The 16,185-nt window shown below is 43.7% G+C and overlaps 1 protein-coding gene across 3 annotated transcripts in view; it reads right to left on the reverse strand.

Annotated features, from left to right (window-relative positions):
- Positions 1 to 13,779, reverse strand: part of B4GALT4 (beta-1,4-galactosyltransferase 4) — a 30,894-nt gene extending 17,115 nt beyond the window's left edge. The window contains exons 1-3 of one of the 3 annotated variants that reach the window (NM_001038078.2): positions 13,696 to 13,723; positions 11,888 to 11,956; positions 1,592 to 1,983 (exon numbers count right to left, since the gene is read on the reverse strand). In NM_001038078.2, the coding sequence (NP_001033167.2) occupies positions 1,592 to 1,844 (253 nt within the window). In that variant the 5' untranslated portion in view covers positions 1,845 to 1,983; positions 11,888 to 11,956; positions 13,696 to 13,723. Of the gene's footprint in view, positions 1 to 1,591; positions 1,984 to 11,887; positions 11,957 to 13,197; positions 13,288 to 13,695 lie in introns of those variants that run through there. The other 2 variants (XM_059878603.1, XM_005201292.5) reach the window with 2 other exon arrangements.
- Positions 13,780 to 16,185: the final 2,406 nt, after the last annotated feature.

A 16,185-nucleotide genomic window follows, 5' to 3' on the forward strand; every position in this document is an offset into this window, starting at 1 on the left:
CGCCCCCATGATATTCTCTCAAGTTCTGTCCCCCACTGGATCACTAATGGTCTATCCTGATTCACTACTACTGCGTCAACCTCTGGATCCATACGTGTTATTATGTCACTGCCCATCTGTTTCCATGAATGTATTTGTTGCTTAAGTATGTTGAGAGGATTTTGAACAAGGGGCATGATGCAGTCAGATCTGTGTTTCAATAACTCATTTTCCCATCTCAACTTGCGTGATCTGTGAGCAGAATGACTGCCCTCAAACAATCAGGAAAAACGTTTTGGCTTTTCCATGACTGAGTAAAGGGAAGCAGCACGCCAGTATGAGCACAGTATGAGTCTGCGAGTCACTCAAGAGAAGGGTCTACTGGTTTTGTGTAACTAAGTGCAAGGAGCCTCTGAAGAGCCCGAGACTGGCCCCCGGAGTGCTAAGTGGGTGTGTGCAGAGCTACACCTCTGAAAAACCAGGGGGGAGTTCTGAACTTCACAGAGCTAGAAAGGATCACTCGGCCTTCATCCTGACTGCACACTGTCCCCTGGGAAGGAAAGTCAAACATGAGGCAGTACGCTGACCAACACAACAGAAACAAAGGCAAGCACACAGGGAGCCTGACGTTAACTCTGGGACAGTCCCAGAAAACTTTCTGGGAGAGAAGAATCTAAACTACACATCTGATGACTAAACACGATTCTGCCAGACCCACATGGGTTGAGGAAAGGCCTTCTAGAAAGACACTCCAAGGATTATCTGGAGAACCACAAGGCCTTCGATGTTCTAGAGAGGTCTGATAGAACCTGTGTGGGTTAGACAGAATGTTGCTGTGGAGTTTTTCCTAATTAATGTGCTTCCTAAGACCAACTTACTGTTCATTTAAAGTGAAAGGCAAGGCATTAGAGGAGAATCAACACATACAACATATTTAAGAAATAAACTAAGACAACACTGAAAAAGTACTACCCTGTCCCTTGACTCCATACTTAGGGCCAAGGGGATGGTAACAGATGTGACACGAGTGGAAGCTTGGATGTGCTGGCATTTCTTCACCCGTGTTCTGTGGATGCCAGAAGAATATGTCCAGGTTAGCCTGCTGATCCGGGAGGATGAGAAACACACGGAGCAGAGCCACCAGCCTAGGGCAACTGACCCCCAGCTCACACGTGCCTACTGACATGGCTACTCAGATTTCTGCGGCTGGATGATCAAACTGGGGATATTCATATAATAAATATAATATGTCCACAATATGAATACAGCTCACAAACATAACGTCGAGCAACAGAAGCCAGACCTAAAAGAGTACATAGCGTATGTAGTCTATGGAGTACATACTATGTTTCCAATTACCTACAGTTTCAAAAACAGGAAAAATCTAATGCCTGGTGTTATAAACTTGGAATAAGGGTAGTGACAGAAAGAAGCATGGGCGCTTCTGGGGTTCTGGGAAGAGTCCATTTCTTAATTTATGTCCTGGTTCCACAGGTATGTTCATTTTGTGAATCTTGAATGTACACTTCTGAAATGTGCTTTTCAGTACATTTGTCGTATTTAAATAAAAAGTGTATGTACTACTTGTAAAAAAGGAAAAAAAAATACTTACTGAGGTGTGGAGACACAGAAGGGCAATTGTCAAGTCTTGCTTTTTCCACAAATGCTTCATCCGTCACAGTTCCTTTCTTCCCTAAAATGACACCCTTGCTCAAACTAGCCACGAGATCCTTTGCTTTAGGAATCTCTTGAATAGCACCCACAAAGTAGTTACTGGTGGCCCACCCAACCACTGTCAGGCATAAGGTAAAAAGCAACAGCAATCGGAATTTGTAGGAAAGGTGGAAAGTCACGTTGAAGTTCATGTCTTTGATTATGTGAGCAATAGGTATCTCTCGGCCTCCACTGCAGGCAGGAAGCTTCAAGTTCAGCTATTCCAATCTGCAAACTTGATGACAACTGTGCGATGCCTGTTTTTGTTTGGGCGTTCTGCTCCAACAATCCCTGAAATGCAATCACAAAGACATGCTCTTTCAGATGGAAATCCTAACCTGAGGTAATACTCACCAGCACACACTGAAAACCTGTCCCCAACCAATCTTAACTATAACAGTAATGGGAGTTCTCCAGTGAGAGCTTAAAGATCAGAAAACCAGAGATTTTGGAGGTAGAAGGTTCCAGCTGTCATTCACTCCAGACGTCACACAGGTGGAGAAGGCAAAGGAGAGCCGATCATTGCCTCCTCAGTTCTGAGCTGGCACAGCCCCAAGTTCAAGGGTTTTTCAGTTATAAATGTTATAGCCACACTAAGGCACAGGGCACACCCCAACAGGTGGGGAAAAGGGCAGAGGACACAAAAGGATGCCAACACAGGACGCAAGAATCTGCAAGAATAACAGACTACAGCACAGCGTTCCAGATCTGGGGTTTGGGTTTAGACAGAAAGTATGACCCATCACTTCACTGGGCCTTGGTCTCCTTACCTGTAAAATGGGGATAAAAACTGTACCTTCCTAGAGAGGTTATTGAGGGACTGGATGACCTAACACATTAATACAAAAAGTGTTAGCCCACGTCCTGACGCATAGTGCATGCATACATGCTCGGTCGCTTCAGTCGCGTCCAATTCTTTGCGACCCCGTGGACTGCAGTCCACCAGGCTCCTCCGTTCATTGGATTCTCCAGGCAAGAATACTGGAGTAGGTAGGCATGCCCTCCTCCAGGAGATCTTCCCGACTCAGGGATCATACCTGCATCTCTCATATCTCCTGCACTGGCAGGCAGGCTCTTCACCACTATGCCACCTGAAGCACCCACCAAGTGGTAACTGTCACTGCTGTTATATTATTTACATTAATGACTCTAGACTAGGGATGACCTACAGGATGACCACTGGGCTGCCAGAATCACCACTCTGCGGTGCTGCATTTCTGTCAGGATGAAATTGCCATCCTCTTTTCATACTTCAATTGCATGTACTAGGATAGTATGAGAGATGGCTATGCTCTTAGTAACTAACAAAAATTTGTTTATGAGTTTCTGAGGCCACCTAGTTGAGGGCCTTCCCTGGACTATGGTAACTACACTAAGGTGATGAAAGCTACTTGGCAAGGCCCCACATCTTCTCTGCATTACCAAAACCACGTCTCTTCTCAAATTCTAAATGTGTCATTGTAAGAGTGTGGAAAATGCTAAAGCCAGGATGCTGATAATCTCCACAGCAAATCTATTCTCAATTAAATGGAGAGAATAGAGACCAAACTATATTCCCCACCAAAATAACACAAAAACATGTATGATTAAATCCTAAGTAATAAAAAGAAAAACAGAAAATAAAGTCTATCTGTGCATATGATTACCACTAAAATGACAGAAATAAGAAAACTCTATGAAGAAATAGAACCAAAAGCTAGCAATGATTCTATTAGAAATAGGGGATTAGCCAAGGGTGTTTTTTTTTTCCTTTTTTCTTTCATTTTTGGAAAAGTATAACACACTTCTGTCTTTTTGTAATGAAAACAAATTTGATTCTTTAAATGAGATGTGGGGATGTGGTAATTTACTGTGAAAAATAAAACAACCCTAGCAACTCTCAAGACAGCCTCATACTTACTAAAGGGTAGCATCCCCAAATTTTAGCCTAGATGAGTTTGAGGGAAACCTAGGAAGCATTCTTCTCTAGACTCAATGTTATAAATGGAGGTTAGGTTCCTGGATCAAACCACAAAAGAGAAGATCTGACCCAGGAAGCAATTAAACAGTTTGGCCTGTGCTTAGGGTCTTGTGAAGGCATCACAAGTAAATGCTGAAGGCAGTAATAACTCATTAGAAGATTTATCATTAAAAAGAGGAGTGTGCATTTATTCTGTGCCATGTTCTAGGAGTTCAATCACTTATATTAACTTACTTATTTCTCAACTTTGTGAGTTTAGAATTATTCAGTTCAGTTCAGTTCAGTCACTCAGTCGTGTCCGACTCTTTGCGACCCCATGAATCGCAGCACGCCAGGCCTCCCTGTCCATCACCAACTCCCGGAGTTCACTCAGACTCATGTCCGTCGAGTCAGTGATGCCATCCAGCCATCTCATCCTCTGTCGTCCCCTTCTCCTCCTGCCCCTAATCCCTCCCAGCATCAGAGTCTTTTCCAATGAGTCAACTCTTCACATGAGGTGGCCAAAGTATTGGAGTTTCAGCTTCAGCATCATTCCTTCCAAAGAAATCCCAGGGCTGATCTCAATTAGAATGGACTGGTTGGATCTCCTTGCAGTCCAAGGGACTCTCAAGAGTCTTCTCCAACACCACAGTTTAAAAGCATCAATTCTTCAGCACTCAGCCTTCTTCACAGTCCAACTCTCACATCCATACATGACCACAGGAAAAACCATAGCCTTGACTAGACGGACCTTTGTTGGCAAAGTAATGTCTCTGCTTTTGAATATGCTATCTAGGTTGGTCATAACTTTCCTTCCAAGTCTCCTCATTTTATAGAGGAGAAAACAAAGGTTTAGAGATTACGGAACTTGCCAGAGACCACACAACTATTAATAGTAAGCGGTGGAGCTGGGGTATGAGCCCAGTGTTCATCTCCAAAGCCTGGGCTTCTGCCACACCCTTCACACGAATGTTGCTATCTCTTTCCTCCTCTTGGTACCTGGCTGTGTCCAGCACAAACCCTTGAAATACGCAGCTTTCTACCTCTCCCCTCCTGTCACTTTCTTTGGGACTGTCTTTTGATATTGTTTCCTGGAGGTCTGTTTCCTTCCCTCCAGGTAATAGTAAGTCTGCAGGTTCCTGGAGCCAGACTGTCTCACAGACTTAACAGCAGAAGGCTTGAATTGCTAGGACTGGCAATCATTTTTTATAAAATCTCAATCTTGGAAAACTTAGGGAACATTGTTTGTCTAAGAGCTGCTATGCTCATAGAGGAATGGTGTTTCAATAGAGATCTGCCCAGCCTGCTTATCAGCTAAGTGATTGAAGGCAAATACTCTTACCACATTTCCATTTCCTCAGCTACAAAACAATAATTAAAAATTAACTTATCTTACAACACTGCTGTAAGAATTTAATGAGATGATGCATCGGTCAGACCTAGCACATTCTCACAGACAAATAAATAGTTATTGACTCTGATTCAAAAGCAGAGACATTACTTTGCCAACAAAGGTTCGTCTAGTCAAGGCTATGGTTTTTCCTGTGGTCATGTATGGATGTGAGAGTTGGACTGTGAAGAAGGCTGAGCGCCGAAGAATTGATGCTTTTGAACTGTGGTGTTGGAGAAGACTCTTGAGAGTCCCTTGGACTGCAAGGAGATCCAACCAGTCCATTCTGAAGGAGATCAGCCCTGGGATTTCTTTGGAAGGAATGATGCTAAAGCTGAAACTCCAGTACTTTGGCCACCTCATGTGAAGAGTTGACTCATTGGAAAAGACTCTGATGCTGGGAGGGATTGGGGGCAGGAGGAGAAGGGGACGACAGAGGATGAGATGGCTGGATGGCATCACTGACTCGACGGACGTGAGTCTGAGTGAACTCCGGGAGTTGGTGATGGACAGGGAGGCCTGGCGTGCTGCGATTCATGGGGTCGCAAAGAGTCGGGACACGACTGATCGACTGATTTGATCTGATCTGACTCTGATTACCAATGTGATTCACACCCAAATTTTATCAGAATGCTAACCAAGAAAATGTTATCTCTGGAATTACATATTGAAATCCATATTGAATCATTTCATTTTCTATTTCTCTGTTATTTCCTATTTTCTTTCAATGAGTATATACTAAGTAAGTAAGTGAAGTCGCTCAGTCGTGTCCAACTCTTTGCGACCCCATGGACAGTAGCCTGCACCAGGCTCCTCCATCCATAGGATTTTCTAGACAAGAGTTCTGGAGTGGGTTGCCATTTCCTTCTCCAGGGAATCTTCCCAACCCAGGAATAGTATATACTACTTTTATAATTTTTTTTTTAATGATTTTTTTTTTAAAGAAAGTCCGTTTTAGGGCAAGTCATTCCTGGTTGGTGTTGGAGAAAATGTCATCAGATTGGAGTTACCTGTAAAAATATTTAAATAAAGGAGAGTCCCTGAACTCTCCCTAAAATGAGTTTTCTCTTTTAATTAAGGCTATCTTAAAGTGACAGGAGGATCATAGTTATAGAGAACAAATTCAGATAATGTGAAAGAAGTTATTTTAGGGCAAGTCTCACCACCCTTTTCCTTCTTAGGTCTGCCCTAGAGTTAGCTCAAAATGATGATGTTCTCATAATTTTGCTCTTTCTCCTCTCAATTTAACCAGTCTTTTCTGAGCACCTGCTATTTTCAGGCACAGTGCTAGGCACCAAAGGAATTAAGATATAGTCCTTGTACTCAAGAGTTTATTTCCAACCCTTCCTTAGATTTTAATGTCTGCAATTCGTTTTCAAATATGCCACCCCAACCCTGAAAATGGGGAAAAAGATTAAATAAGACTAGCAAAATATTGAAAAGTATTGAGTAAGGTGACAGGTACCTGAGAGTTTCATTTTCTTTTTCACCCTACTTTTTTGAAGCCTTGGAATTTTCCATTAAAAAAAAAATCTAGCACAGAAGACAAGCTATAACAAAGGGCAAATCAGCATAAATGCTAAGTATCATTATCATTCTTAGAGAATCTCTACATGCACACATTTTTATAGCACCATGGGAGACCAGGGGAAGATACCAAGTGTCACTCCATAAATACTCACTAAGCACTTATGCACCCAGAGAGAGGGGTATGGTTTTCACTCAGCAGCCAAGAACACTAAAATCAGCATTCCAGTGTCTCTAAATCCACCTGGTAATCCTGCACACACAGGATGTCTAGAGTGTGAAAAATGTGGCACCAGGCACATGGTCCTACTCCTTTGAGGTTCTCTGGGATAGCACCAACGGAAAGGCCAACATTTCGCTACTCCTGTTACTCCTGCAGAGTTCCTCAGAGCAGACTATTTCCACACATATTGTCCTACTTTCCTCGGAATTAAAGCTCCTTTACCATATTTAGCATATTGAAAAGCAGAGACATTACTTTGCCAACAAGGGTCCGTCTAGTCAAGGCTATGGTTTTTCCAGTGGTCATGTATGGATGTGAGAGTTGGACTGTGAAGAAAGCTGAGCGCCGAAGAATTGATGCTTTTGAACTGTGGTGTTGGAGAAGACTCTTGAGAGTCCCTTGGACTGCAAGGAGATCCAACCAGTCCATTCTAATTGAGATCAGCCCTGGGAGTTCTTTGGAAGGAATGATGCTAAAGCTGAAACTCCAGTACTTTGGCCACCTCATGTGAAGAGTTGACTCATTGGAAAAGACTCTGATGCTGGGAGGGATTGGGGACAGGAGGAAAAGGGGACGACAGAGGATGAAATGGCTGGATGGCATCACCAACTCGATGGACGTGAGTCTGAGTGAACTCCGGGAGATGGTAATGGACAGGGAGGCCTGGCGTGCTGCGATTCATGGGGTCACAAAGAGTCGGACACGACTGAGTGACTGAACTGAACTGAACCTGGCTTTTCAGTGATCATTGCCCAGACCCTAAACAAGCAATGGTTCTGTGAAAATTAATGAAGAGAAACCTAACTGAAGTGGAATTGGGAGGCCAGAAGGGGAGATATAGATCACATCAAAACAGACTTCTTGCAACTCTGGCAGGAAGTGTTGCAACTTTACTACCACTAGCAGGAAAAGGAAGCTTTTCTCCTACTCTGGCAACACCTCAGCCAATGAAAGACTGTCACAACTGTCACAACTGAGCCAATGAAAAGCCACCATACTTCAAACTCCCAGTTTCATCCAATGAACTTTTTTTTCAATAACAGCCCCTCCCAATTTCCCCCTCTACTCTATAAAAGAGTTTCCTTTCCTTTGCTTTACCAGACTTGCATGTGGTTTGACAGTTGCATGTTCCAAATTGCAATTCTTTACTGCTCCTGAATAAACCCATTTTGCTTGTAAAGTAACTGGCTGTTGTATTGGCAAGGGAAGGATAGAAATGATTAACAGCCATTTACACGTACAGGTCACTTAAACTCAGACTGAGCTCCTAATGGCCAAAACTGGAAGCATCTGAGCAAGAAAATAATGATACTGTATTTTAATCCACAGAATAAAATGAATATCCATTAGTACATACTGATATAAATGATCAAATAAATAAACGGGAAAAGGCAGCTCTTTCCTACAATAAACTTTCAATTAATAAAGAAGCAGGAAATGGGGGGGGGGTGGGAATCACCATTAGGCAAACATCATTGTAAATAATTGTGGCAGACAAGATCCCCCAGTTGGTGCTAAAATTAGTAGGTAAAAATTTGAGGACAAACAGAGTTTACGTTGTCTCAAAGTATCTCCTCTCAAATAATATAGTCAAAGCTGTGGTTTTTCCAGTAGTCATTGACAGATGTGAGAGTTGGACCATAAACAAGACTGAACACCAAAGAATTGATGCTTTTGAACTGTGATGCTAGAGAAAACTCTTTAAAGTACCTTGGGCTGCAAGGAGATCAAACCAATCAATCCTAAAGGAAATCAACCCTGAATATTCATTGGCAGGACTGATGCTGAAGCTCCAATACTTTGGCCACCTGATGGGAAGAGCCAACTCATTGGAAAAGACCCTGATGCTGAGAAAGACTGGGGGCAGGAGAAGGGGACGACAGAAGATGAGATGGTTGGGTGACATCACCGACTCAATGGGCATGAGTTCAAGGAAGCTCCAGGGGATAGTGAAGGACAGGGAAGCCTGGCATGCTGCAGTCCATGGGGTCGCAAAGAGTCAGACAAGACTGAGTGACTAAAAAACAAACAACAAAGGGAAAGAGTAACTTTACAGTGAAGAAACCTAGCAGATATCACCTTAACTAATGATCAAGGTTAACATCATCAGTGATGAACTGCACTCTACCAAATAACTAATCAGTACTTTTCTACAAAATACCTTCATTCTACAAAACAACTGGTACTCTTTAAAAGAGTCAAGATAATGAAGAATCAGGCAAAACTGAGGAATTACTTAGACTGAAGGAGACTAAGGGGAAATAACTAAATGCAAGGTAGGATCCTCGACAGCATATGGAAACAGAAAAAAAAATCATTGGCAGGAAAACTGATGAAATTCAAATAAAGTCTATAGTTAATAGTATTGATAACTGAACAATGGCTATGTAAAGGGCCAATATAGGGGAAGTTGAGTGAATTCTCTGTACAATATTATCAACTTTTCTCTAAGTCTAAAGTTAATTACAACTAGAGCTAAAAACTCAAAGGCTGTGTATAATCCAAGTCAACATACAGCAGTAAGGTTAACTTAATTCTCAAGGAGAATCACTATTTCTTTATATTCCTAGTGCCTCACACTGACCTGACACATAATAGGTGCTAAATTTGGTAAATAATGAATGACTTTCTAGGATACACTAGTTGAAACGCATAAGGACAATTATCCCCAACTACTACTAAAATAAATGTGATAATAGTATAAAAGGAGAATAAATAAAGATTAATAAAGAAGGGGGAAATTTAACTGGGCATAAAATTCTATTTAGAGAAGATTTTTAAAACTGCAAAAGGCTCACCCCCATGCTAGCTCCCTTTGGTTTACTAACACCAATGCTTTTCTAAGGGTAGAGGCCCTATCTCTAAAAAATGACACTGTCTTAGTCATGCCTACCACCTTTTGCTCCTCTACTACTGACTTTTCAAAAGCAGTACGTCTCTTTTCTGATTCTAGGAGGAGATGCTGTTTAGCCTGCCACTTCCTCCCTGATCCCTTGGAGCACACCAGAGCAGTGTCCCTGCCTCCTGGGCAAGAGGGGCCTGATGGTGCGGTACCACCTATTTTACAAGGGTTGGCATGAAACAGTCAGGAAACAGGAAATAAATTCAACCGGGAAAGGACTGAAATTGTTTCATTTAGTCTATGTTATGCAGCAGAAAGAAAAGAATTTCCAGTGGGGGATTTTAGCGGAGGCTCGCCGTGTATTTGTGTGTCATTCTCAGCTATCCCAGAGAATGCTACAGTGGGGTCAGCTGAAGTTCCCTTTCTGCCATTATTAGAAGCACATCAATGAGAGGCTGAAGGTCTGAGGTAATGGAAAAAACAAGGGTTTTGAAGCCACGAAAGCTAATTCAAATCTGGTTACCAGATGCATGAATGGCGCTGGGCAAGTGACCTAAAGCTGAGTCTGTTTTGCCATTTATTTTAAAAACATTTTCCAACGTGTGATTTCAAGAGTGCCTATATCAAATGCAGAGAGAAATATGTTAAGATTGCAGATTCCTGGGCCCTGCTCCAGAGCTAATGGATTAGAACACCTGGGCCTGGGACTCAGGAAAATGAATTTTTAACAAGCTCCCCAGGTGATTCTTATACGCATTAAAGTTTGAGAACCGATGAAATAAGAGATTGGACCTGTAATGCAATAGATCTTCAGAAACATTCCATTTTCCTTCTGGTGAGGCAAAGCAGTAAGAAGATATGTGAAAAGAAGATGTTTAAAATGTATTTGAATAGCTTTCAACTCTATCATTTAGAAAATCATTCTAAGAAATAATCAGGTAAACCATGATACTCAAACCAACATTACTTAAAACCACCAAAAATTCAAAAGAATCAAAATGCTAACAATAGGGACAACAGACAGGCAGAAATTGCTCGGTAGTGTCCGACTCTTTGCAACCCCACAGACTGTCGTCCATTAGGCTCCTCTGTCCCTGGGATTCTCCAGGCAAGAATACTAGAAAGTGAAAGTGAAGTCGCTCAGTTGTGTCCGACTCTGCAACCATGGACTATAGCCTACCAGGCTCCTCCATCCATGGGATTTTCCAAGCAAGAATACTAAAGTGGGCTGCCATTTCCTTTTCCAGGGAATCTTATCAACCCAAGCATAAAACCTGGGTCTCCAGCATTGCAGGCAGATTCTTTACCATCTGAGCCACCAGGGAAGCTGATTGAATTAATTACAATACCTACATATGACGCCACACATGCTTTCCTTAAAATGGCACTTAAAAATTTAACTACACAGGAAAATACTCATGATAGCTAAGAGAAAAAAAAACAGAACATAAAAATGTATGTAGAATACAATCCACATTATGCTATGTATGTGTGGTATACATGCCTTTTATATACAAAATGTCAGAAAGAATTACTGATGACTGTCTCTTAATAATAGACTAGAGAAATATTGTTTATTCACAATCTATTTTTTAAAAAATAGGGTTATAATCAGAAATGAGTTTTTTTTTTTTCTGATGACTGTATAGTTTTCCTTTAAAATATATTAAAATTTAGAGATGACACAATAGACAGGGATTATAATTTACCTAACTTTAGTAGCAATTTTGGAGAAGGCAATGGCCCCCACTCCAGTACTCTTGCCTGGAAAATCCCATGGACAGAGGAGCCTGGTAGGCTGCAGTCCATGGGGTCGCTAAGAGTCCGACACGACTGAGCGACTTCACTTTCACTTTTTACTTTCATGCATTGGAGAAGGAAATGCCAACCCACTCCAGTGTTCTTGCCTGGAAAATCCAGGGACGGGGGAGCCTGGTGGGCTGCTGTCTATGGGGTCGCACATAGTCGGACACGACTGAAGTGACTTAGCAGCAGCAGCAGTAGCAATTTATTAACATAACTGGTAAGGAAATCTGTTCTAAAGAGGCCTCAATGAGCCCAAATCCTAAAAAACTTCAGAAGGGGTCAAATAATTTCCCATGCCAGAGAACTCTGTGATCTCTCTCTGAAATTCCTATTCCTAGGCTCCATCCCCAAGAGATCTTTATTTCCAAGGCCCAAGGTGGGGCCAGGTAATCAATATTTTGGGTTTGAGAAACCATTGTTCATTGATGGCTTTTTTTAAAAAAAAGAGAGAAGAAAACCACAACTGACTTGCTTTGAATGTTTCCACTTTGAATTAAAGATCTTCAAAGAAACAGTTCTCAAGTCTTGCATGCATTTCTGGGAAAAAAAAAAACACAATTAACAGCTCAGTTTAAACTAGATACCAAAAGCTTATTCTATCAAGTGGCACCTAAAATATACTGAGTTAGTTTTATTGCCCTCTGCAACATTGTGTAGTCAAACAGTTCAGTACTGCTCTTTAACAGATGTTTTGAATCAGATTAAAAATGCACGCTGAAGGGAAGCAAGATATGCCACACCAAAATAGGCCACTTTGACATACTGATTATTTTGACTTAAAGTTACTTAACAGCCAGTGTAAGGACACTTTACCCTTTTTTCTTCCCCTAAAAGCGGAAATATATCCCATGTGAAAGGTGCCTTTTCTATACCAGGAGGGCACCACATCAGGCATCCTTATTATCAGAGATAAGAATGCAAGGTGGAGAGCTCAGTACAATAAACCTTAATACTTTTTCATTAATTTACTACCCCAAACCCAACTTCTTTGTCTTATCAATTCTTCACGTATGTGGTGTTTCTTTGTCTAAAAGATAATAAAGGCTGCCTGCTTTGGTTACGTCTTTGAGCCTCATATTTTTAAGGGATCCCACTGGCATGAAATTAAATTTGGTTGTCTCCTGTTAATTTGCTGTATGTTAATCCAATTTAATTATTTGTCTAGCCAAAGAACCTAGAAGGGGGCAAGAAGTTTTTCTCCCCTACAACACAAACAGGCACATGAAAACTTTGCACTTTCATAGGGTTTAAAGGCCAACCCGGCTCTAGAAAATAAAATTCCAAAAGGAAAACTATGGTCCTATTAAGCATTATCTCCTTCCCCAGAGTGATATTCCAGCACTCCAGCCCCACTGTTCAGCCTGGATGTCTAGGAGCGCCCTCCGCCCCTCTTTTTAAGCCCACTTTCTCAGCCTGGACACTGAATCTTAGTCATCTCTATCCGAGATTCCTTGACTTTGTCGCATCCTCAATGTTATTTTTCTTTTTTAACAGACATTTAGAAATTAAACAAACAACACCCCCAACCTTCAAAGGACTGTGTTCTTCCTGCTCCCTTGCATCACCCAACGGCTGTGCCCCGGCCGCCTCCACGTCTTCATCATTCACCCACTCTTGAACACCATGCAATCCAGCACACGCCCACGCTATTGATAACTGCTCTCCCGAGGCCACCAACCCAAAGGCCTTTCCTCAGTCCCCATCCTCATGGGCTTTGGATCAACAGACAGTGTATGGACTCAGAGCCAGACTAAGCGTAGAGAGCTGATACACTTTACCATCCAGTCGATCCTCACCACTCGCCGGCCCCTCCCTGCAGGCCACAGGCTGGGATCAGTGGGTGGGTTTCCCAGCAGAAACCCTGGGGAAAGAGAGCTGCAAGGAGGAAGGGACATCTTCACGCTGATGCTCCCCGCACGGACAGAGGTGCTGGCGGCGACCCCGGAACCGTGACGCGGGGCCTCGGGGGATGACCCCTGGATTCCTACCTGGCAGCACCTCGCTTGGCCATCCCTCCGGCAGCAGAGGGAGCGCCGCAGTGGTGCCTTCACCTGAGCTGGTGCCTCCCGCCGGGCTCGGCCTCCGCAGGCCCCCTGCCCGGCCGCGCCGCCCGGGAGGAGGCAGGACGGCCCTCCGAGGCCCGGCCAGCGCGCGCCTAGCCGCAACCCGGGGACCGACCCGCCCTGCCGCCCGGCAATGCCCACACGGCGCCAGTCGCCCTCCGTGTGAAACCCTGCGTCCCGGGCACCGGCGGAGGGGAGGCCCCACGAACTCACCCCAGACGCCGCGGCGACGAGGACAGCCCGGAGAAAGCGGAGACGCGGAGCAGCTGCCGTGGGGACCGCCCCCGCCGCCGGGAGGAGGCTCCACTCGCCTGCTCCGCCCCCGCCCGAGTCGGGAGTCGCTACGGCCAGGCCCCGGGCGGGTCTGCGCGGTCCTCCGGTGGGCGGGCCTGACGGATGCCAGCCCTCCAGCCCCTACCCTCGGTCTCCTCCCCGCCCCGCTGCCCGCGGCGACCGAAGGGGAAGCTGGAGGGAAAAGGACCCCTTGTTCTTCGGGTGATCTTAATAAAGCCCTGTGCCAGTAATGCGCGAGGGTCTGGGCACTTCCCAAATTACATCCTCGTAAATATTCACAAAGCTTTGGGAAGGAGATAGGAACTTGTCCATTTTCCGGAGTAGAAAACTGAGGTTTTACAAGTTAATAAATTTACCTTACATCACCCCGTGTTAAGCCGCTGTAGTCGTGCCCGACTCTTTGCGACCCCATGGACTGTAGCCCTCTAGGCTCCTCTGCTCATGGGATTCTCCAGGCAAGAATACTGGAGTGTGTTGCCATTTCCTTCTCCAGGGGATCTTCCTGATCCAGGGATAGAACCCGTGTTTCTTTAATCTCCTGCATTGGCAGGCGTGTTCTTTAATACTAGCACCACCCCAGCTGCACAATGTACCAAGGTAATTGACTTCCTCATTTCACAGGATTATTGAGAATATTAACAAGTTGTGAGAAAACCAAATTTCTTCAAAGATATCATTACAAAAAGCCAAGCAGAATCATATTTATACTAAAGATTAGAGTGGAAAATCATTAAAGTGGGTTCTGCTTAGGCAGGGAAGATAGCAGACTAGATTCTCCAAGTCACCCTTCTACTGATGGGGAAGTAAATGTCTCCAAGAACCACCCCACCCCAAAAGGAACAAACCATGGTAAGAAAAAGGCTTCCCAGGTGGCGCTGGTGGTGAAGAACTCAACTGACAATGCAGCAGACAAAAGAGATGTCTGGATCGGGAAAATCCCCTGCAGGAGGGCATGGCAATCCACTCCAGGAGATGGGAATACCAGACCCCTTGACCTGTCTCTTGAGAAATCTGTATGCAGGTCAGGAAGCAATAGTTAGAACTGGACATGGAACAATAGACTGATTCCAAATAGGAAAAGGAGTACATAAAGGCTGTATATTGTCACCCTGCTTATTTAACTTATATAAAGAGTACATCATGAGAAACGCCGGGCTGAATGAAGCACAAGCTGGAATCAAGATTGCTGGGAGAAATATCAATAAGCTCAGACACCCAGATGACACCACCCTTATGGCAGAAAGTGAAGAAGAACTAAAGAGCCTCTTGATGAAAGTGAAAGAGGAGTGTGAAAAAGTTGGTTTAAAGCTCAACATTCAGAAAACAAAGATCACGGTATCCGGTCCCATCATTTCATAGCAAATAGATGGAGAAAACAGTAGAAACAGTGGCTGACTTTATTTTTGGGGGCTCCAAAATCACTCCAGATGGTGACTGCAGCCATGAAATTAAAAGACGCTTACTCCTTGGAAGAAAAGTTATGACCAACCTAGATAGGAATATTAAAAAGCAGAGACATTACTTTGCCAACAAAGGTCCATCTAGTCAAGGCTATGGTTTTTCCAGTAGTCATGTATGGATGTGAGAGTTGGACTATAAAGAAAGCTGAGCACCAGAGAATTGATGCTTTTGAACTGTGGTGTTGGAGAAGACTTTCGAGAGTCCCTTGGACTGCAAGGAGATCCAACCAGTCCATCTGAAAGAAAATCAGTCCTGAATATTCATTGGAAGGACTGATGCTGAAGCTGAAACTCCAATACTTTGGCCACTTGATGTGAAGAACTGACTCATTGGAAAAGACCTTGATGCTGGGAAAGAATGAAGGCAGGAGGAGAAGGGGACGACAGAGGATGAGATGGTTGGATGGCATCACCAACTCAATGGACACGAGTTTGAGTAAACTCCAGGAGTTGGTGATGGACAGGGAGGCCTGGCATGGTGCAGTCCCTGGGGTCGCAAAGAGTCGGACACAACTGAGCAACTGAACTGAACTGAATCTTGCCTGGAGAATCCCATGGACAGAGGAGCCTGGTGGGCTACAATCCAAAGGGTGGCAAAGAGTCAGACACGACTGAAGTAATTGAAAGTTTCTGCTGACACTGATTTGGGATCCAAATGAGAAGAGCCAAACTTGTGCCTTCCTTGTCAAGCCAAGGCTGCAGAAGAGCACTGAGGAGTTCTTTGTGCGCTGTGCAATGGAAGCACACTTTAGAGGATGCATCCTCAATTTAGTCCTAGAGGACTCAAATTCAAGTTCATAAATTTAAAAAAACCCTAAGCACTGGAAGCCACGTGTAAGAACAGTTAGCAGGAATACCCAAAAGATTTAGACCCGCCTGATCCCCCAAGGACATCAGATACTGGAATTGTCTGCAACAGGATACAGGAAATCTCTTTTTTAAATTTTAA

The sequence above is a fragment of the Bos taurus genome, chromosome 1, assembly GCF_002263795.3.
Source record: "Bos taurus isolate L1 Dominette 01449 registration number 42190680 breed Hereford chromosome 1, ARS-UCD2.0, whole genome shotgun sequence".
Classification (NCBI taxonomy): Eukaryota; Metazoa; Chordata; class Mammalia; order Artiodactyla; family Bovidae; genus Bos; species Bos taurus.